We start from the raw sequence: 23,738 nt of genomic DNA on the forward strand, positions 1-23,738 counted from the left end.
AGATTTTGACCATTAGATGACAGCAGTGTATATGAAAAGTTTTAGACTGATCCAGTGAACCATTGCATTTCTGTTCAAAATATTGTATCAAGACTGCCCAAATGTGCCTAATAAAAAAAATAATAATAATTTTCATGTTCAAAATTGTGCACTCTCCTCAAACAATAGTATGGTATTCTTTCACTGTAATAGCTACTGTAAATTGGACAATGCAGTTAGATTAACAAGAATGTAAGCTTTCTGCCAATATCAGATATGTCTACGTCCTGGGTGATTTTCTTGTTACTTACAACCTCATGTTAATCGCATTAGCCTACATTAGCTCAACCGTCCTGTGGATGGGACACCGATCCCGAAGAAGTGCATTAAAGGTGTCTGTAATAGAATAAATGTGGCAAACAAATGTAGACATTAATAAATGCATTTCTATAGCTTCCCAAAAATATATTTACAATAGTGGGCGAGTGCCAAGATGGAGGCACGGTGGCTTCAACACAGTGCCCTATATCAGTCATCTCGTCTTTATATAAATTATTGAACAGAACCGATGACCTCTAATGACATTCACTATCATGGGATGGGTTGCCAAAAATAACTAACTTAAATCCACACCCCCAATAAGCCACAAATGTGACCGCATTGAGGATATGTCACTGTGCTTCTATAGCTATATGCTAGTTAAATAAAGGTCAAATAAAAAATTATGTATGAATGTAAAATTGTCTTTCAGCCTCATGGCAAAATGTGTAGAATAGAATTAGATGAGCTATAAAACATTTTCCTCTCTGCCCCAAGGCAAAATGTGTACAATTGCAGGAAGTTAGTTGCCCATCAACATTTTTGCAGGCTCACCCACCAACAAATTTCTAGCTACGCCACTGGTATTAAGACTTGTGTTTTCAATGTCAGCTAGTCTGTGTACAGGGCAGTGCACCTGTAACCATGGTGCCATTTTATTGGTCTGGCTTTGCTTTGCTACCCTTTTACAGACAGCCTCTCTCTTTCTTGTGTGAAGAGAGAAAGAGAGTAGTCACTGGACAGTGGCTGAATAGCCTAGTCTGACTGGGGGAATAGGGGGGGCTGTGTTGCGGTCTGTCTGTGCTGACACTGGAATGGAGCCACGTGCCCATGGGGGTGGACACAGGTCCCATCACTGAACAATGAGACAGTGAATCACCACTCCCCTATTTGACGTCTCTCTTTTCCAGTCAGAACGGACTTCCCTTTGGTGTGTTGACATAAGAGGCACCGGCTAGTACGGGAAACGAGAGTTAAAGTTCACGTTAGCTGATTTGATTATTTAAGTTGAGGAAAGTGCAGCAGGGTCACCAAAATAGGCTGAAAATAGCCTCTAAGAAGATCTGAAGTAGGAGATGTATGGAAAAACAAAGGTTAAATTTGTACTGCGTTTCTGCAGAATGAGCATTTCAGTAAATAACCGTTAAGCCAGAACTAGGAGTGTTCATCTAATAATTGAATGAGAAAACATTACATTTTAATCTTGCATCTATAATAAAATGCTTTTTTGGACCATTTAACATTGTCAGTGGACTGCAGTATGCCTGGGAAAAGGCTCTGACTCATGAAACGCATTCTGGTAAACACCCAAGCCACTCTTTTGTTATTCTCACTCTTATCAACATGCAAACCCAATAACAGTTTAACATGTTTGATCACGAAAGCCGATGACGATATCCTGGCTGAAAACACTCTTTTGTCTGCTCCAGGTGTTTCTCTAGAATCTCCCTTGATGACTCTGTTTTAGCTGTTCACTCTTTCAGCGCCGGGATTGAGAGTCATCTATGTTGACAGGCACAGACATAGGCATAGGCTTGCCGAGCAGCTGTCATGGAATAGAGTACAATAGAATAGAAGAACAACTGAATAGAATAGGATCAGGGTTATTGACCTTTTGTATAAGGAGTTGGTCTTACCCTGAAAGACGAGCATTGACCATTAGCCTAATACCAATGTAATCCTAGACAGTGACACCCACCGTTCTCCATGAACTCTGTGATGATGTAGATGGGCTCCTGGGTAACCACGGCGAAGAGGCGGACCAGGCGCGGGTGCTGCAGCTCCTTCATCAGGTTGGCCTCGGCCAGGAAGGCAGCCATGGACATGGTGCCCACCTTCAGGTTCTTAATGGCAACCCGCCTATGGTTGTTGTACAGACCTGCATCATGGAGGAAGGTCATTGGTGATACAGTAAATATACAGTTTACTGCAGTAATATCACAGTGGTTTTACTCAGTAGTGTAGTATACAATGTGTAAGATGGAGTGATTTGAGGACACTCAAGTTTGCAATAGGTCACAATTTGCCGAGTTATAGCATATGCTGTAATGGTGAGAATGAACTTTATTTGTTATTGAAAGCATTCTTCCCTACTTTTATCTATAACTGAAATAATTTAGAGAAAAGGAATGGGGGTTTGTTTTTTCCAATCTGACATGCATGGATACTTTTTGTTGTTGTCAAACAACAATCACCCCTATGATGTTGGTGTATTCATTCGCTGAGAGAAACAAATACTGTATGTTGCCAAGACCGCATGAAGGAGTGATTTGGAAAATAAAAAAGTCCCACAGCAGGATAGTTTTGAATGTCGCTTTGTGTTCACACACATGGAGCTGGACAATAGGGAAATCTCCCCCTCCACTGGAAAACTAGTGTGAAGTGATCAGATTACATCAGCAGATATTATCACAATCAAAACACTGGAGTTTATTTTTTAATGGTTGATTTTAGGGTCACAGTGGGAGGTGATAGCAAATATTGTAATATGAACTAATATAGAGAGAGCCTCTGGTGTGGCTAGAACTTCAGCCCAGCATGCTCACTGGCTCTCTTGCGTAATGCAGCTAATACCTGACATCAATCCCAAACGGGCCCTACCAGCTCAAACAAGCACTGCAGTGATGGCAGTATTTAGGAAATTACACACATTGCAGAACTAAAGCCTAAACTAAAGCTGTTCTGGCAGACACAGAGAGAGACCGGACCAATTGAGCAACTGGTTGCTTTATATCAGGTGCATCTATGCAAACCAACACACGCATTGGTAATCTGAAAATATCAACCACTGTGGCTGTGCATTGCCTTCAGAATGTATTCACACATTTTGTAGTATTACAGCCTGACTTTAAATAGGTTTTTTTCTCACCCATCTACACACAATACCCCATAACGACAAAGTGAAAACATGTTTTTAGACATTTTTGCACATTTATTGAAATTGTCAACAAGACAATAACCTAAATAAAACACAATGCCAAATCTTCACCTGAGTTGCTTACCAAGACGACATTGAATGTTCCTGAATGGGTTAGTTACATTTTTGGATTTAAATCGGCTTGAAAATCTATGGCAAGACATGAAAATGGCTGTCTAGCCATGATCAACAATCAAGTTGACAGCGCTTGAAGATTTAATAGAGAGAAAATATTGTACAATCCAGGTGTGGAAAGCTCTTAGAGATATACCCCAAAATTCTCACAGGTGTAATCGCCACTAAAAATGTTTCTCCAAAGTATTGACTCATGTGTGGGAATACTTATGTAAATTATATAGTGCTGTATTTAATTTTCAAATAAATTAGCAAACATTTCTGAAAAAAATGTTTTCACTTAGTCAATATAGGGTATTGTGTGTAGATGGGTGAGAAAACAAATATATTTAATTAATTTGGAATTCAGGCTGCAACACAACACAATGTTGAATAAGTCAAGGGGTATGAATACTTTGTGAAGGTGCTCACCCATCCAGACTTCTCCAAACTGCCCGGCCCCGAGCCTGCGCTCCATCTTGAGGGACTCTCGGGGGATCTCCCATTCGTCCTGCCACCAGGGTTTCTGGGGCATGCGGGACTGGCACGGCTTCATCAGCCGGGTGCACAGACCGTCCGCCTCACCTGCAGACACATACAACACAGGCAGGGTTAAAGGTTGAATAACGTCAAGTTATACAGTTCACATTTTTGAGAAAGACTGTGCTAAGGTGTATGTGCACTATGGATGGTATGATAATGGTATTTGGTACCAAGGCTTTCTGTATTGTTTGGCTGATGTATTGTGTTCTGACTGGAGGCATCGCTCCAGGAGTTCAGACAGGATGTGAGTCATAGCACGTACGTGAGTGATGCTGGACCAGCTCTTTCAGGGAGTTGAAGGATATCTTTGCGGTGATGTAGAAACCACCAGTATCCAAGTTCCGGATTCTGTAGTGCTTGACTGTGTCTCCAGTGTTGGGATCCAAGTCCCTGACAGATAAGGAGAAGGAGCCTTGGGCTGTCTCACTCTCTCTGACCATGAAGGAGCCCTGTGTATTCCCCGGAGCTAGCAGGAGCCTCATGGCATCGTTTCTGGAGAGGTTCTTGAAAAACCATCTGAAGCACAAAAACAGGCATAGAGCTTCAAACATAACCACATCCCTTTCCCTTGAAGGTGGTTGAGTATGGGGAGATGGTTTTGGTTGAGTGAGACGATGTTGGGTAATGTATGTGTGTGCTTCCTGCATGAGTTAAAGTGAAATGAAATGCAGTTATTTGAGTTTGAATTGAATTCAACTGTATTTACTTACGTCTCCATCTCCATTGAGTTCAGGGGGGCAACAAAGTTGTATGGGATGAAGCCCTTCTGGCCTGTGATGAGAGACTCTGCCATGAACCACTCCGGGTCATCCCTGGACAGCAGACATAACAGCAACACTTACTCACTATCTCATACTTTTCAAGCAGTGGCAATGTGTCATACTCCATCAAACAACTACACACTTTTGCACAACTACACAAATATATCACATCCTCTAAAAAGTCAATTGCATCACACAACCCTCCCATCCCTATTCTTACTTATTGAGGATTTTCAGCTTGTCTCCCTTCTCAAAGCCCAGGTCATCATTGTGGTTTGGTTCATAGCTGTATATGGCAATCACCAGGCTATCTGTACAACCATAACCAGCATGGGTGAGGAAAACAGAAACAATAATGATTAGATTTGATCCACCAGAAGAAGGCACATAATTATCCACGTATTTATGTATAAGAACATACCTGGTAGAGGGGAAGAGGGAGGCGTGAGATGAGAGGGGTAGGGGATCAGTTGATCTGTGTACTGATGAGACCAAAGCAGGGTCAGTAAAATAACCTGGGTTTCCACTCCTGAATTCAAAGATTCTCATTCAGAGTACAAACTATAGAAGTTCAAGTTGTTACTTGCATGAAAACAGTAAAGAGAAAAGTCTGGGGGTTTACACTGTCATGATGGGAAATTTGACTTGAGGTAAAAACCATACATTCCTTAAAGTGAGGAACGATATTAAGAGAATATTTTTAAAAACACCCTAGGTTTTACTTCATGTTTACTTTGTGCTGACACACTGGCCAACAACAACATAGCATTGACATGTGCTATTCTCTACTTCAAATCTACTAGTATATCTCCTGTAATTCAGAGGGAGGAAGTGAAACAGAACATTTAGTGAATGGTTACAGTCCCAATTAATTGCACACACAAAAGCCAACTTCCCCCAAATTATGTAAATTGCCAATTCCCATTGCTAGCTACCCAGAATCATTGAGAGAGTTTGATTAAGTACAGCGGGCTATGGCCCGTGATGTAAACATGCAAAAGCAGTGAGGGAGGAGTGCCCTTCTCAAATCTAACAGTAATCTGCACCGCTCGGTCATGTTGTCAACAAGGCAGCATCGTTCAGAAACATACAACATCTCGTTTCCATAAATATATGTTTGAATTCTCAAACTAGTTTTCATTGGGTCGACAGATAAAGCCGTTTTTTAATCAAAATCAATTACTTCTGTATGTGAAAACACAGAATCCTACTTGTTACTCCACATGCTTAACCTACATGACATTTGTTTTAAGCCGACTTCGCCGTCATCTAAAACGGGGCACCTAGCTCACGCCATAGAAGCAGCTTGGTTCCAGTAGGGCTGGGAATTGCCAGGGACCTCAGAATATGATATTAACATGATACTTAGGTGCCGATACGGCGTTATTATTGCGATTTTCATTTTCCAAACATATTGCTCACTACAGTGCCTTCAGAAAGTATTCACACCCCTTGACTTTTTCCACATTTTGTTGTGATACAGCCTGAATTTAAAATGGATTCAATTGAGATTTTGTGTCACTGATCTACACACGATATCTCACAATGTCAAAGTGGAATTATGTTTTTAGAAATTTGTACAAATGAATTAAAAAGGAAAAGCTGAAATGTCTTGAGTCAATAAGTATTCAACCTCTTTGTTATGGCAAACCTAAATAAGTTCAGGAGTAAACATTTGCTTAACAAGTCACATAATAAGTTGCAGGACTTACTCTGTGTGCAATAATAGTGTTTTACATGATTTTTTAATGACTACCTTATATCTGTACCCCATGCATTTTCTGTCAGTCTAGCAGTGCATTTCAAACACAGATTCAACCAGAAAGACCAGGGAGGTTTTCCAATGCCTTGCAAATAAGGGCGCCTGTATTGGTACTGTCTTGGGGGAAGTTATTCAATTACACTTTGGATGGTGTATCAATACACCCAGTCAGTGCAAAAATGCAGTGGTACTTCCTAACGCAAATACTAACCTAAATGACAGAGTGAAAATAATAAAGAATATTAATCCTGTTTGCAATAAGTTACTAAAGTAAAACTGAAAAAAATGTGGCAAAGAAATGTACTTTATGTCCTTAATACAAAGCGTTATGTTTGGGGCAAATCCACATAACTGAGTACCACTCTTCATATTTTCAAGCATGCTGGTGGCTGCATCATGTTATGGGGATGTTTGCCATCGGCAAGGACTAGGGAGTTTTTTTTAGGATGAAAAGAAACGGAATAGAGCTAAGCATAGTGAAATCCTAGAGGAAAACCTGTCTCAGACATTGGGAGACAAATACACCCTTTAGCAGGACAATAACCTAAAACACGAGGCCAAATATGCACTGGAGTTGCTTACCAAGACGACACTGAATATTCCTGAGTGGCCTAGTTACAGTTTTGACTTAAATCGTCTTGAAAATCTATGGCAAGACTTGAAAATGGTTGTCTAGCAACTTGACAGAGCTTGAAGAAAATAATAATGTGCAAGTATTGTTCATTCCAGGTGTGCAAAGCTCTTAGGGACTTACCCAGAAAGACTCACAGGAGTAATCACTGCCAAAGGTTATTCTAACGTATTGATTCAGGGGGTTGAATACTTATGTAATATTAAATTATATAAGTGTTTTATTTTTATATATACTGTATATATTTTTTTTTACAAATGTTTGAATTTTTCTTTCACTTTGACATTACAGAGTATTTTGTGTAAATCATTGGCAAAAATTAATTTTAATCCTACTTTGTAACGCAATTGTTTTGGTAAAAAGTCAAGGGGTGTAAATACTTTCACAAGGCACTGTATATGTCTGATGCAGAGAGACAAGAGACAGCATGCGGCAGGTAGCCTAGCAGTTAAGGGTGTTGGGCCAGTAACCAAAAGGTCGCTGGTTCAAATCCCCGAGATGACTAGGTGAAAAATCTGTCTATGTCCTTGAGCAAGACCCTAATTGTTCTTCTGTGTCGCCCTGGATAAGTCTGCTAAATGACTAAAATGTAAAAACGAGTTTTGATCAGTCAGGGAAATAAAAGTGCTGAGAACACGTTGGCTCCCTATTTAAAAAGCAGATGGAGAACAAGCTATTGAATGAAAATGACTTTTTTGGAGCAGGTACAGCCAACTAGCGCTAGCTAACACTACCTAAAAAATGTATTCTCAGAGTCAACTATCGATATAATATCGTCCAAAAACAATATTACGATATGATCCTGTGATCAGTGTGAGTCAACAGGCAACAATTCCCAAGCATTGACTTGCACTTTTAGGTAGACCGTGGTTGCATAACTTATATTCATTGATATGTCAATTAAATGCATATCGGAGATGTTTGTGTGTTGTTTTCTTTTTTGTGAGACCACGTAAAAATATCACACCCTCTTCCTCGCATTCCACACTACTTCCCCAGCCACGTCGACGCTATGCCGCTGTCTACACACACAAACACACACACACTCACCGGTTTAGCCGACTGGGTGGGAATCGGGCAGTTGCAGTTGTCACACACTTCATCTAGGTTCTCTACCCAGTCATCATCATAATCTGAACTACAGTTGCATCCCATTTTACCTGAAACATAGTCAAGAGTTTGTCAGTTTACATCACTACATAATAGAAGAGATTGATTGACAAAGTATGATTTTTTTTTTTTTATGTGTTTGATTGAAACAAAATAGTTGCTTATTGCCCCATACTTAGATTTGGCTCCCAAGAGAGTTCGTGCACTAGATAGCTGTAGCTTATTATATTACCTTCTTTAAAAGTGAAAAGCTGTTCAACCTCAAATCACTTGGAAATGTAAACTCAAATCAATCAAATGAAGAGTGTACATAAACAAATGAATTAACATTAATAAGCAGAACTTTTTTGCCCAGAACATGTATTTTATGTTAACATCCTGTAAACATCTAATATCCCTTAAATCCCCAGCCCTGGAAAAACAACTCAGGATGTCCTGAGATGACTAAATCTTTGAAGTGAGAAAATAAAGTAATAATCTTGGCCAGACAAAAATATGAAATTGTGTCAGGATGTTAACCTACATTATTGTTTCTGTGTAGCTTCACATCAATACACAACAACCAGCGGAGTTTAGCAGGATGTCAAAAATCCCCCACCGCAAATTCAAATACTCCAACACATTGGCATGTACGCCTCGTCTCATAGTAGTGTGATGAGGATCTGCATGGGACTAAGAACTAATTCATAGACTGTGCAGCTTGCTGGGATATGACCGACTTACATTGGTGACAGATAGAGTGAAGAGAAATGCTTTTGATATAATTCAATGTGACCTTTTTTGTTGAGAAACCAAATTGCTAGACTTTTCACAAAGTGATCTACATTTCGTGTTATAATTATTTGTCTTCATTTGGGAATGAATCATAGTCCAGATTTGTTTTGAGAAAATTTGATTATATTTCAAATAAAACTAATCCAGTGTTAAACCATGCTCTCAGTGCGGATGGAGCACTCTACCCCTCAGCAGTACAGTATGACCCTGTGTTCTCAGGCCCGCTCCATGCTCCAATCCCATTGGTTGGCTCACGTAACAGGGTCAGTGGGCTAGTTGGAGTCGCCGCATGTCCCGAGGGCACAAATCCGTGAGAAAATCTGACGGGCCCGGAAAAGCCTGACCCCGTTAGCAACAGTCCACCCCTACACTGGGACGGAATGGAGGGGGACGAGAAGGGTCGCTTTTGGGTGACATCTCTCCTGCCTTTGTCTGACAGGCTCTCAGAGAAAGTCATCTAAACAAAGTCAATATTTTCCATTGAGTGAATGCCCTCTTGATTTAATCTCTTAATCATATTAAGCTGCTGAGGGGCTACCCTCCTCACAAGGCCCAGTGTGTGGCTTTGGTTGGTTGGCTTTATTATCATTACATTGTGCTGCATTTGTTGAGGCATTTATGTTTCTTTCACATGAAATGCTATGTGTGGTGTGATCCACCCTGAAGGTCATTATAATGAAGGCTGGAGAAGGGTTACACAGAGGTAGACACTAAACACTGCTCTTTAGGCTACCTTTTAGTGGTATGACGAACCTGTATTAATGCATTACATCAACATGATGTCCTTCCATCTGTCAAACTGCTCTGAAAATAGTAGCCCTCTTGAGCGTTTCTGCTTTCATGAAATCATCACATTTTCCAAATGCATATTATGCATACTCAATTATGTGCTATACAGATGGATACTAAATCACAAGGACCTTCGTGCTCACCAGATCCCTTCCTGACAAACTTAAACCTTAAACAGTTGTCCGTCAAACTGTAATAAAAGCATAATAACCACAAGAATTGCAATTACCAAACCAGATGTTCATTTTCATCAATCTTTACCAAATTTACCTGTTACCCCCTGTATTTTGTATTGTCTTTTAAGCTAAATGTAATTTTTTCAGTACATTCAACTTCTTCTCAATATTGACTATAGCCTAAACATTTGTTGACTGCTCATGTATTGTAAAACACAATTGTATACATTGTTGTACATCCTGATTCAAATGACGCTCTCAAAGGGAGACCACGTCAATATAGATGCATTATGTAGAAAGTTTAAGACCTACCTCATTAAACCTTAAGCCTAATATAATGCTCTTCAACAGGGTGTCAGCAATGTCACTGGTCTGCAGCCAGAGCAGCTTTATCCATGACTAAGAGACCTAGTCTTCATCAAATATAAATCTTATCAAAAACAGCAACTAGAAATATAACGTTACTTTTGGAGAGAAAATAAGAAACAATAGGATGTTGAGTGAGGTTTTCAGGCCGGGAGTTTTGTATGTGAAGATCTCATCACTTACTCATGCAGTACCTTCAGAACACGCACACCACACACACGCACACACATACACATGCACGCACGTACACACACCTCAGTGGAGAGAAAGCCACCCAAAGGGCTTCCTGTCGTTGAAAGGTTGAGGGTTGTTCTGCAGTGGCTCTGACAGGTGCTACCCATGCAGCTGTGTGTTTCACAGGGAACGTTGGCCTCCTCTGTAAATGGGTCAGGACAGTACCTCTCTCCTAGTTCGTGAATACGTGTGAATGTTCCATCAGTCACAATTGGGTAGTATTGGTGATGTAGTCTCAGGCAGCTGATAAGACTCCATTTTGATTCAGATCTTTGAGTCTGTGTATCGCAATGAGACTGATTACGGGGAAATCTGTGTCATCAACATTAAGTTGTAATTACCAAATTAGTCATCCCCCCCCCCCCCCAATTGACTATGCAGAAAAGTGCTGTCATGTTCATTTTCAAATGGAGAGTGATTCCCTGGGAGTTATTAAACCCATTAATTGTTTGGTTTGTTTAGTCTTAGGAAATCAACAATGACTCACACTCAAGGTCATTTTGTTTATTTTCTAGTCACATCATATTTTCTGTGCTCTGGTCTGGGATGACAGATGTTATTTCAAGTTATTTTGGTCAATGGTGTGGTTTATCACTGATCCACAGACAGTCAGTTTTGATTAGTTTACTTGGTCACAAAACAATCTGAAAACGGCTTTGATTTTCACCATTCATTTCTTGGTTGGTATGCTTACAAACATCCACACACCTACACAAACCCTCAGATGATCTCCCATAAATAATTATTTACACACCATCTCTGTGATGTGCACGTCTGTGACCACAGCACGGCCCTGTTCCACTGTCAAATGACAAAGGTGTAGAAGCATGTGATGAATATGAAGCTCCAGTCACATCCCCCTCTCTTGTAGGGAGTGTTGCGGACCACATAGATCTTTGTTGATGTGGCAGGCTGCAGCTCTAGACTCTATAGCATGTACTGACAGGAAGTCAGCCCATACATGTGCAGGAAGTGCACTGAAGTAGGTGCAAGTGTGACTGCTACAGGAGAGATTAATACACACATTAAACCACTCAAATTAAGGAAACATCGTTTTGTAGTTTTACTTTCAAGTTCTAAGGTGACCTATGTGGCTGGCGTCTTCTCTGTGTGCCAGGTTATCAAAGAGAGAAGCAGATTTGTGCTCATAGGGCTTTCTATAAAGATGTGCGACATTGGGATCAACATTTCAAAATGGTTTGAAACAAAAAATAAAATGATTTTCATGCAGCTCCACATTTGTGCTCAGAGGAATAAAAGTGAATGTATGCAGATTGGAACATACCTCCACCTAGACAACAACATAGTACTAGGACTATACATCCTTTAAGCAGGGTTCTTTAAGACATTGGCAAGTCAAATTCAAGGACTTTCAGGAACTTTATAAAGCACTTCATTGTAATTTTCAAGGATCTCAATGTAATACAATTGTATTATTTATATAATTGTACACATAGGGCCTAATATAGAACCCCCCCCCAAAGAAGCATGCAAAAAGTTTCAAGAAAGTAGGCCTTTAACACAATAAGAATATTTTTTTTAATGTAGGCCTTGTCAATATATTGATATTCAAATTATTAGTACATTCTAATATATGTGAGAATAATGTGGACATTGCCTGACTAAATATATTGGATGCATACATGCCGATTTTCCTGTTGCCTATGTGGCTGACGCAGGGACACATTAGCATTCATCTCACCATCGCTGTTTTTATAATGAGAAAGTGATCAAAAAACAGGTAATATTTTTAATGGAAGTGTTTGTATGTAACGCCATGTTGAAGCCAACAGATGCTGTCTTCTTCCTCATAATAACCACACATAATTTTACCGCAACAGAGTAGCGCAATACCCTTCAACTGAAGCAGTGGGAAACAAACCAAAGTATCACCATCTCTCACAAAAACATATCACAAATTAAATCACGGTTAATTATAAGGGAGTAGGAGACGTATACAGTGGGGCAAAAAAGTATTTAGTCAGCCACCAATTGTGCAAGTTCTCCCACTTAAAAAGATGAGAGAGGCCTGTAGTTATCATCATAGGTACACTACAACTACGACAGACAAAATGAGAAAAAGAACATCCAGAAAATCACATTGTAGGATTTTTTATGAATTTATTTGCAAATTATGGTGGAAAATAAGTATTTGGTCACCTACAAACAAGCAAGATTTCTGGCTCTCACAGACCTGTAACTTCTTCTTTAAGAGGCTCCTCTGTCCTCCACTCGTTACCTGTATTAATGGCACCTGTTTGAACTTGTTATCAGTATAAAAGACACCTGTCCACAACCTCAAACAGTCACACTCCAAACTCCACTATGGCCAAGACCAAAGAGCTGTCAAGGACACCAGAAACAAAATTGTAGACCTGCACCAGGCTGGGAAGACTGAATCTGCAATAGGTAAGCAGTTTGGTTTGAAATAATCAACTGTGGGAGCAATTATTAGGAAATGGAAGACAATACAAGACCACTGATAATCTCCTTCGATCTGGGGCTCCATGCAAGATCTCACCCCGTGGGGTCAAAATTATCACAAGAACGGGGAGCAAAAATCCCAGAACCACACGGGGGGACCTAGTGAATGACCTGCAGAGAGCTGGGACCAAAGTAACAAAGCCTACCATCAGTAACACACTACGCCGCCTCGGACTCAAATCCTACAGTGCCAGACGTGTCCCCCTGCTTAAGCCAGTACATGTCCAGGCCCGTCTGAAGTTTGCTAGAGAGCATTTGGATGATCCAGAAGAAGATTGGGAGAATGTCATATGGTCAGATGAAACCAAAATATAACTTTTTGGTAAAAACTCAACTCGTCGTGTTTGGTGGACAAAGAATGCTGAGTTGCATCCAAAGAACACCATACCTACTGTGAAGCATGGGGGTGGAAACATCATGCTTTGGGGCTGTTTTTCTGCAAAGGGACCAGGACGACTGATCCGTGTAAAGGATAGAATGAATGGGGCCATGTATCGTGAGATTTTGAGTGAAAAACTCCTTCCATCAGCAAGAGCATTGAAGATGAAACGTGGCTGGGTCTTTCAGCATGACAATGATCCCAAACACACCGCCCGGGCAACGAAGGAGTGGCTTCGTAAGAAGCATTTCAAGGTCCTGGAGTGGCCTAGCCAGTCTCCAGATCTCAGCCCCATAGAAAATCTTTGGAGGGAGTTGAAAGTCTGTGTTGCCCAGCAACAGCCCCAAAACATTACTGCTCTAGAGGAGATCTGCATGGAGGAATGGGCCAAAATACCAGCAACAGTGTGTGAAAACCTTGTGAAGATTTGATCTCTGTCGTTGCAAACAAAGGGTATTTAACAAAGTATAGAGATCAACTTTTGTTATTGACCAAATACTTATTTTCCACCATAATTTGCAAATAAATTCATAAAAAATCCTACAATGTGATTTTCTGGATTTTTTTTCTCATTTTGTCTGTCATAGTTGAAGTGTACCTATGATGAAAATTACAGGCCTCTCATCTTTTTAAGTGGGAGAACTTGCACAATTGGTGGCTGACTAAATACTTTTTTGCCCCACTGTAAATTGTCTACAATAATTACAAGGACTTCTCGAGCACCAAATTGAGGATTTGATTTTCAAGATATGCCTAATCCAGTAGCCTAATGTGTTGTTGTCATATCTAGAATAATTCATAGGAATAGAATTGGGTGTTGCGCAACAGTCTATCCTACACGATTGTGCACACTAGACTCGGTGTCCAGTCCTAGGCACAGAAACATGAACTGATTTCCTTAATAATGCTTTCTCTGTTAAATCTAATGAGGCCCTGTTCTAAATCAAGCAGACAACAACATATGATCAACATCAATTTGCTGGGGATATTAGATCCAACCTGGATCCAGGCACAACTGTCTTCACCAGTGTAATGAGTGAGACACCAAAATGTCCTTGACATTTCCTCGTGAACATATTTTTTACAGCACTTTACAGCTTGTTCATCACTTCACTGTCATTTGGAAAATTCCATCCTCAATCAGATGATGTGTGAAAATATCACACCTTAACTAATCAGATGGATACCAAATGCGCATTCAAAAGGTATTAAGCATACCTAGCCACGGGAAGTAGGGGTGCTGAGGGTGCTGCAGCACCCCCTGAAAAATTAGAATATTTAAAAAATCTCTCTATATATATATTTAATAAAATAATCACAAAAGTAGTGCACTGGGCCTTTACTAGTCGTGTATAAGCAGGACCTGTAGCCAGGCCAAAACATTTCTGAGATCTCTATACAAAAAACTTCAACAGCTAGATCCAGGATTCTTACAGGGTTCAAGTTCAATGTAATTTAACTGATTACTGCTTAATATATTATATAAATGACAATTTACACTGCCATTAATTGCAAGGACAGACAAGTAATGGGTTATGTCACATGCTTTTTTTGACAAATCCTTCAAGACATGATAAAGGGTTAAACATATAGGTTTTAAATCAACTCGTGAACAAGATTTAATATAGCTATGATCCGACCCCCCCCCCCCCCCCCCCCCCAATATGTAATGACATGAAAAAAAATAGCCAGATTATTATCAATGACTTATCAGCAGCTGGAACAAGTTGTCCAGTGTAGGAAATCCTCACTGGTACCCTCGTTTAGAAAGACCCTCATACAGACACATCATGTACATTTTCAGTTATGAGTAGCAGTTTTCAGAAGAGTAGGAGTCATTGATTCAGTGTAAACATGTTTAATCAGGTTTATGTGGAGACAAGTAACATGTGTGCAGTAGCCCCGAGAAGCAGAAATATCAGCCAACAGAGATTGAACTTCACTCAACTTTCAAGAGCAGTGTTCACTGATCTCCCAAGGCATTCCTAGTTGATCGCCAAACATTTCTGTAAAAAAAACAACAATAAAGCCTTATGTTCCCATTTTTATTTCATTTTATAGGGCTGTTGGGGGTAGTTGCACCTGATTCAGCTGCCCTGCTCGCCGGGTAGTCAACTGTTGCAATTTTGAACCATTTGATTTGTCTGAAGGCACAAACTCTGCCTTCCCGGCCGGTCCAGAGAGCAAATCAAGTGCACTGTAGACTATAGGCCTACCGCTGGCCAATCGGGTGGCTCAGAGGACCGTGTCTGCAGTAATGTACTGTAGCAGGCATAAAAGAAAGCTACAGCGAAGTTGATACTGTGAGATTTCAAAACATTTAATATAGGGCTGTCAAATGATTCAAATAATTAATCGCATTAAATTCTGTAGTTAATTGCGATTAATCACACTTTTTTTTGCTCAAATTTGGTGCTAAATTAAGATATTTCCATTTTAAAAAAGCAGTTTATTGAGTTATAGGAATGTAAGGACTGAAACACTAAACATATTCTGTAGCTTTTTGGCAGCTTGCTTCTTTAGTTGCTCTGTCTCTGTTGCTTCATCAGGTTGCTGTGCAGGCCTCTCTTCCTTCAGCAAGTTGCTGACCAAAGCCCACACCTCACCCCTCTCAGGTCTGGGAAGGCACTTCAGGTCCTTAAACCTTGGGTCGAGTGCTGTGGCGTTCTTCAGCCATGTGAGGTTGGTGTTGCGTTTCTCCAGGTCTGTTGTGAATGTCAGCTTGAATCTTACCATTTAGACAAGGTCATCATCGGAGCTCTCCATCACCTGAAGGAGATGGCAGAAAGCAGGCAACACCACAGAGCAGGAAATTTACTTCTCTCCTCCCAGAAGTTCAGGCAAGTACCTGCAGTGAAAGATCATTCAAAATCACTTCAGTTAATTGTGAGAAACTTGTTATACACAGACTCCCTCGCTCCCTCTCTCTCACACACACACACTTTTTCACACAACAAATTGTATTGTAACACTAAGAGAGGTAAAATATTACCTGCAGTGCCTCCAACCTCTACAGTTTCTCCAATTCAGCCGTAGTTGGCATGGTGATGTTAGTATTCTGCTGGGCCAGAGCATCTCTGTGTTCACTGTCTGTGCAAACGGTGGTAACTTTGTTTTCAATGTTCCACTGCTTTGCTAGATCCATGAAATGCCCGGTGCACGTTTCAGCATAGTGCCTCTCTTGTCTTCATTACGGCCAGAGCATGTGAATGCAGTTTCCAGTTTTCATCAATGTGGTGCACAGAACCCCAAGGTTGTTGTGGTTACTGGCCGAAGTCCAGTGCTCTCCCATGAGAGCAACAGCTGTTGCATGTTTCAACTCCTCCGCTTTCATACAGCTGGTGTATTCTTGTAACGACGGTGGCTCTCGAGGGCAACTCATACGTTGAGTCGTTTGATGCTATCCGAATGATATCCCCCAAGCATTCGTTCCCCACAATGTGAACTGACCAGCAAGACGAAGCTATCGCTTGTGTTAGCTTGCTACTCATTGACTTGTCCATAGGCCTCTCGCGCGCACACTCTTCTAGCTTAACCTGCCAATATTCCTCCATTGCTACTTGTAACGTTACTTGTATTGCTGGCGTCAACAGTATGTTTCGCTTGTAAATGTTAACAAAGACTCAATGTACTTTGTGATAAATCAATTCAGCCTGCAGTAGACGCAAATTACTTTGGTTTTATCCAGAGAGCCATCTGGGACGGATTTGAAATGTAATTAGCCATTTACTAGCATTCTCCATCATTAATGCATATAATTAGCCAACGTTAGCTAGTAAAGTGATTGTCAAACTAGCCCGTTGGCTGCCAGGGCTTGAATTTGAACTATGGATGATGCAGTGGCGACCCGTCATTCAGAGCAGGTAGGGCTCTTTTTGCATGTTATTTTGGCATAAATACCTGTCACATATCCAGGGTTGGGGAGTAACGGATGACATGCAATCTGTTACATGTAAGGGATAACCAAAAACCGGTAACTGTAATCCGTTACATTACCAGAAAAAATATTGTCAGCAGATTACAGATACTTTCGAAAAACTCGATGATTACTTTGAGGATTACTTTTAAAAGGATGTTTGTGAAAACAAATCTTTGACACTTCTCTGTTTTCTCAATGACATTCAACTCAGCATTGAAAAGAGGCGCACATTTAAATGTGTTCCAACCTGAGTGAGTGACCACAAATGTGTTTGATGGATCGCATGAAAAGAGCAGGAATAGGCTTTTGTAGGCTACAGTCCAAGCAATGTCTTCCAATGGTGCGACTGCTGTCGGCATCCAAAGATTATCTGACTTGAATAAACGCTTGTAGGTAAGGATGACAGCACTGGTGTAACATACAGCGATGCGGATATAACTTATTATTGATATTTACATAGCGCATTGATGTGAATCACACTGCTGCTCTCTCATTTAGCTATTTGCGCTTTACGGATTGTGGTTGTTGTGGATGGCTGTTCACAAATCTAAATGTGTATTTGAACACAATAATGGTTGAATTCAAGAAGTTTAAGCTGCCTACCCATCATTGTTTTTGAAACCAGTGGACAGCCAGCGAAAAATGTGCTCTTGCAAAAGCTGCACGGTGCGGTTCCAAGCCTATGGAATAAAAGTGGGGCTTTTATTGCTCAATCTAATTTATACTGATACAAGAACAATCCATAGGCCTAATGGACACATACTCAAACTTGCACACTTTTGATAGACTTAAAGGGGAACTCTGTAGTTGCTACATCCATTTGTGGACTTATAAATTATATATACAGTACCAGTCAAAAGTTTGGACACACCTACTCATTCAATGATTTTTCTTTATTTTTTACTATTTTCTACATTGTAGAATAATAGTGAAGACATCACAACTATGAAATAACACATAAGGAAAAATGTAGTAACCAAAAAAGTATTAAACAAATTAAAATCTATTTTAGATTCTTTAAAGTAGCCACTCTTTCTATTGATGACAGCTTTGCACACTCTTGGCATTCTCTCAACCAGCTTGACCTGCAATGCTTTTCCAACAGTCTTGAAGGAGTTCCCACATGCTGAGCACTTGTTGGCTGCTTTTCCTTCACTCTGCGGTCCAACTCATCCAAACCATCTCAATTGGGTTGAGGTCAGGTGATTGGGGAGGCTAGGTCATCTGATGCAGCGTTCCAACACTCTCCTTCTTGGTCAAATAACCCTTAAACAGCCTGGAGGTGTGTTGGGTCATTGTCCTGTTGAAAAACAAATGATAGTCCCACTAAGCGCAAACCAGATGGGATGGCGTATCGCTACAGAATGCTGTGGTAGCCATGCTGGTTAAGTGTGCCTTGAATTCTAAATAAATCACTGACATTGTCACCAGCAAAGCACCCTCACACTATCACACCACCTCCTCCATGCTTCATGGTGGGAACCACACATGCAAAGATCATCCGTTCACCAATTCTGCATCTCTCAAAGTAGTGGTTTCATTGCAGCGGTTCAACCATTATTCTTTGCAGCGGTTCAACCATTACCAGCCTTATTCATGCAGTCTCCTCTGAACAGTTGATGTTGAGATGTGTCTGTTACTTGAACTCTGTGAAGCATTTATTTGGACTGCAGGCTAGAAACTCTAATGAACTCATCCTCTGCAGAGCTAACTCTGGGTCTTCCTTTCCTGTGGTGGTCCTCATGAGAGCCAGTTTCATCATAGCTCTTTATGTTTTTTGCGGCTGCACTTGAAGAAACTTTCAAAGTTCTTGAAATGTTCCAGATTGACTGACCTTTGCGTCTTAAAGTAATGATGGACTGTCGTTTGCTTAGTATGGACTTGGTCTTTTACCAAATAGGGCTATCTTCTGCATACCACCCCTACCATGTCACAACACAACTGATTGGCTCAAAAGCATTAAGGAAAGAAATTCCACAAATTAACTTTTAACAAGGCACACCTCCTGCTAATTGAAATGCATTCCAGGTGACTACCTCATGAAGCTGGTTGAGAGAATGCCAAGCGTGTGCAAAGCTGTCATTGCTATTTTGAAGCATCTCAAATTGATTTGTTTAGCACTTTTTTTTACAACATGATTCCATATGTGTTATTTCATAGTTTTGATGTCTTCACTATTATTCTACAATGTAGAAAATAGTAAAAATAAAGAAAAACCCTTGAATGAGTGGGTGTGTCCAAACCTTTGACTGGTACTGTATATCCATTGATTCTTGAAGAAAATAACTTATAAATGCCTCATGAGCTTAGTTCAACTGTCATACTCCATGAGAACCCAAAATATAAGTGTGTTTTTCTCCAATGTTTGTAAACATTGTAAATGTAAACAACCACTGTATAGCCTCATAACATGGTTAAAACTGTAATTTTAATATCATGGATGGTCAGTCCTTGCATTCATAGCTCTGTCTATTTATGTGAGAGTAGTTACATTTCTCCAGGCCCACAGCTTTTTACCAAAACAGAGGCTGGGCAACCGTTTTGTTATTGTTTCATCTGTGGATTTGCCATTTAAACAGCTGCATGTTATCAAGACATCAAAGGCCTTAGTTCTGGGTTTGTGCTCAGGTAAAAAAATGTGGCTAATCTATACTAAGTCCTATTCTTGAAGATCAAGGTGCATAACATTTATTGGAATGACTGGAATTCTGATAGACTTTGGTTTTTAATGTAAAGATATCATTTAATCGTATTATATGTAGTAGAAAGCATTTGCACACACTGTATATAGATGTTTGTATTGTGTTATCGACTGTACGTTTGTTTATCCCATGTGTAACTCTGTGTTGTGGTTTTTGTCACACGGCTTTGCTTTATCTTGGCCAGGTCGCAGTTGTGAATGTTCTCAACTGGCCTACCTGGTTAAATAAAGGTGAAATTAAAAAATACAAAAATTAAAAAGCAATGTGTTAGAAGAAGCCGACATAACCAACCCATAAAGTAAAATTTAACATCCATATATGGCCAGCTATGTCAACTTTAACATTGATTTATCCTGTAATAGATGTAGATGTTATAGATGTTGTTCAATTGTTGTTGTCTAATGCCTCTTAAGGGGAAAGTAATCTAAAAGTAACGGAATGTAATCAGATTACATTACCGAGTTTGGGTAATCCAAAAGTTACGTTACTGATTACAATTTTGGACAGGTAACTAGGAACTATAACAGATTACATTTAGAAAGTAACCTACCCAACCCTGCACTTATCAGTTTGCAAACAATGTTAAAAAATATATCATTGAGTTAATAAAGCCACATACAAACATGGTCTCTTTTTTGCTTTCTTGAATAAGGCAGCTCCAAAATGCAGGTGTTTCGGCCTAGCTCAGTGCTTTCCGTGGTAGTGGGACAGCCAGCAGAAAATAGGGGTTGGTATTGTTCTCTAGTTGCACCATGATTGGCTCAGTGTTCTGTCATGGGAACACTACGTCAACGCAAAATCTACAGGTAGTCCATTGGGTGCTGCCATAGAGTTACATTAGAAGTGCCCATCCATGAAGGCTCAAGGTCATTGGCCACAGATAAAATTACGTCAAGTCACGTTATATCTACCATTTAGTTTTACTTGCATTTAAGAGCAGTTGGAGGCCATGGAAGGAGTGTTGTATAGCACTGTAGCTCGTTTGGAGGTTTGTTAACACAGTGTCCAAAGAAGGGCCAGAAGTATACAGAATGGTATCGTCTGCGTAGAGGTGGATCAGAGAATCACCAGCAGCAAGAGCTGCTGGTGAGTTTGATTGAACTGATCATGTCAACGTCATACTTTCAAAATGTTAAGGTCTTCATCATGAATCAAGACGACAATCTACTGGCAAATCCTTTTCCATCCTTGTCATATGAAGAGAAATTATAGATAAAACGTATCAGTGCTCATCGGCCATTGGACAATAACATTACACAACATGTTGGAAATCGCAAATTCAACAATGAGTGGTTTTGAAGGAATCAGTGGCTAACTGGAACCAATATTTGCAAGCAGTTAGAAAAGCAAAGGCTAGCTTTTTCAAACATAAATTTCCATCCTGCAGCACAAACTCCAAAAAGTTCTGGGACACTAAAGTCCATGGAGAGTAAGAGCACCTCCTCCCAGCTGCCCACTGCACTGAGGCTAGGAAACACTGTCACCACCGATAAATCAATGATAATTGAGAATTTCAATGAACATTTTTCTACGGCTGGCCATGCTTTCCACCAGGCCACCCCTACCCTGGTCAACAGCCCTGCACCCCCACAGCAACTTTCACAAGCATCCCCCATTTCTCCTTCACCCAAATCCAGATAGCGGATGTTTTGAAAGAGCTGCAAAATCTGGACCCCTGCAAATCAGCAGGACTAGACCATCTGGACCCTCTCATTCTAACCTCTCTTTCGTATCGTCTCAGATTCCCAAAGATTGGAAAGCTGCCGCGGTCATCCCCCTCTTCAAAGGGGGAGACACTCTAAACCCAAACTGCTACAAACCTATATCTATCCTACCCTGCCTTTCTAAGGTCTTCGAAAGCCAAGTTCACAAACAGATCACCGACCATTTAGAATCCCACGTACCTTCTCAACTATGCAATCTGGTTTCCGAGCTGGTCATGGGTGCACCTCAGCCACGCTCAAGGTCCTAAACGATATCATAACCTCCATCAATAAGAAACAATACTGTGCAGCTGTATTCATAGACCTGGCCAAAGCTTTCGACTCTGTCAATCACCACATTCTTATTGACAGACTCAACAGCCTTCATTTCTCAAATGACTGCCTCGCCTGGTTCACCAACTACTTCTCAGACAGAGTTCAGTGTGTCAAATCGGAGGGCCTGTTGTCCGGACCTCTGGCAGTCGCTATGAGGGTGCCACAGGGATCAATTCTCAGGTCGACTCTTTTCTCTGTATACATCAATGATGTCGCTCTTGCTGCTGGTGATTCTCTGATCCACCTCTACGCAGACGATACCATTCTGTATACTTCTGGCCTTTCTTTGGACACTGTGTTAACAAACCTCCAAACGAGCTACAGTGCTATACAACACTCCTTCCATGGCCTCCTACTGCTCTTAAATGCAAGTAAAACTAAATGCATGCTCTTCAACCGATCGCTACCAGCATCTGCCCGCCCATCCAGCATCACTACTCTGGACGGTTCTGACTTAGAATATGTGGACATCTACTAATACCTAGGTGTCTGGTTAGACTGTAAACTCTCCTTCCAGACTCACTTTAAGCATCTCCAATCCAAAATTAAATCTAGAATCGGCTTCCTATTTTGCAACAAAGCATCCTTCACTCATGCAGCCAAACATACCCTTGTAAAACTGACTATCCTACCGATCCTTGACTTCGGCGATGTCATTTACAAAATAGCCTCCAACACTCTACTCAGCAAATTGGATGCAGTCTATCACAGTGCCATCCGTTTTGTCACCAAAGCCCCTTATACTACCCACCACTACGACCTGTATGCTCTCGTTGGTTGGCTCTTGCTTCATATTCGTCGCCAAACCCACTGGCTCCAAGTCATCTATAAGTCTTTGCTAGGTAAAGCCCCGCCTTATCTCAGCTCACTGGTCACGATAGCAGCACCCACCCGTAACACGCGTTGCAGCAGGTATATTTCACTGGTCACCCCCAAAGCCAATTCCTGCTTTGGCCGCATTTCCTTCCAGTTCTCTGCTGCCAATGACTGGAACGAATTGCAAAAATCACTGAAGCTGGAGACTCATATCTCCCTCACTAACTTTATTGCTAAATTGTCATTATTTTGCCACTATGGCCTATTTATTGCCTTTATTACCTCATTTGCACACACTGTATATATACTTTTTTGTCTTCCTATTGTGTTATTGACTGTATGTTTTGTTTATCCCATGTGTAACTGTGTGTTGTGCCGTGCTGCTTTGCTTTATCTTGGCCAGGTTGCAGTTGTAAATGAGAACTTATTCTCAACTAGCCTACCTGGAAAAATGAAGGTGAAATAAAAAATAAAATAAATAAAAACTGCAAGCATTGTAAAGCAATCACTAGACTGCTATTCAGTAGAGTGGGTGTGTGGTCCAAGTAGGGGTTTAAGGGTCTCTTTTCCAGACTTAAAGGATAAGTGGTGTGGGGGCTGTGCTTTGGCAAAGTGGGTGGGGTTATATCCTTCCTGTTTGGCCCTGTCCGGGGGTGTCCTCGGATGGGGCCACAGTGTCTCCTGACCCCTCCTGTCTCAGCCTCCAGTATTTATGCTGCAGTAGTTTATGTGTCGGGGGGCTAGGGTCAGTTTGTTATATCTGGAGTACTTCTCCTGTCCTATTCGGTGTCCTGTGTGAATCGAAGTGTGCGTTCTCTAATTCTCTCCTTCTCTCTTTCTTTCTCTCTCTCGGAGGACCTGAGCCCTAGGACCATGCCCCAGGACTACCTGACATGATGACTCCTTGCTGTCCTCAGTCCACCTG

The 23,738-nt window shown here is 40.8% G+C and overlaps 1 protein-coding gene across 3 annotated transcripts in view; it reads right to left on the reverse strand.

The window, feature by feature from the left end:
- LOC100136288 (LCK2) overlaps positions 1-23,738 on the reverse strand; it is a 39,324-nt gene that overhangs the window by 6,115 nt on the left and 9,471 nt on the right. The window contains 8 exon segments of one of the 3 annotated variants that reach the window (NM_001124542.1): positions 1,997-2,176; positions 3,761-3,913; positions 4,134-4,387; positions 4,582-4,683; positions 4,853-4,943; positions 5,054-5,114; positions 8,076-8,185; positions 10,187-10,387. In NM_001124542.1, the coding sequence (NP_001118014.1) occupies positions 1,997-2,176; positions 3,761-3,913; positions 4,134-4,387; positions 4,582-4,683; positions 4,853-4,943; positions 5,054-5,114; positions 8,076-8,180 (946 nt within the window). In that variant the 5' untranslated portion in view covers positions 8,181-8,185; positions 10,187-10,387. 3 annotated transcript variants of the gene reach the window in all.

Source organism: Oncorhynchus mykiss, chromosome 25 (genome assembly GCF_013265735.2).
Source record: "Oncorhynchus mykiss isolate Arlee chromosome 25, USDA_OmykA_1.1, whole genome shotgun sequence".
NCBI lineage: Eukaryota > Metazoa > Chordata > Actinopteri > Salmoniformes > Salmonidae > Oncorhynchus > Oncorhynchus mykiss.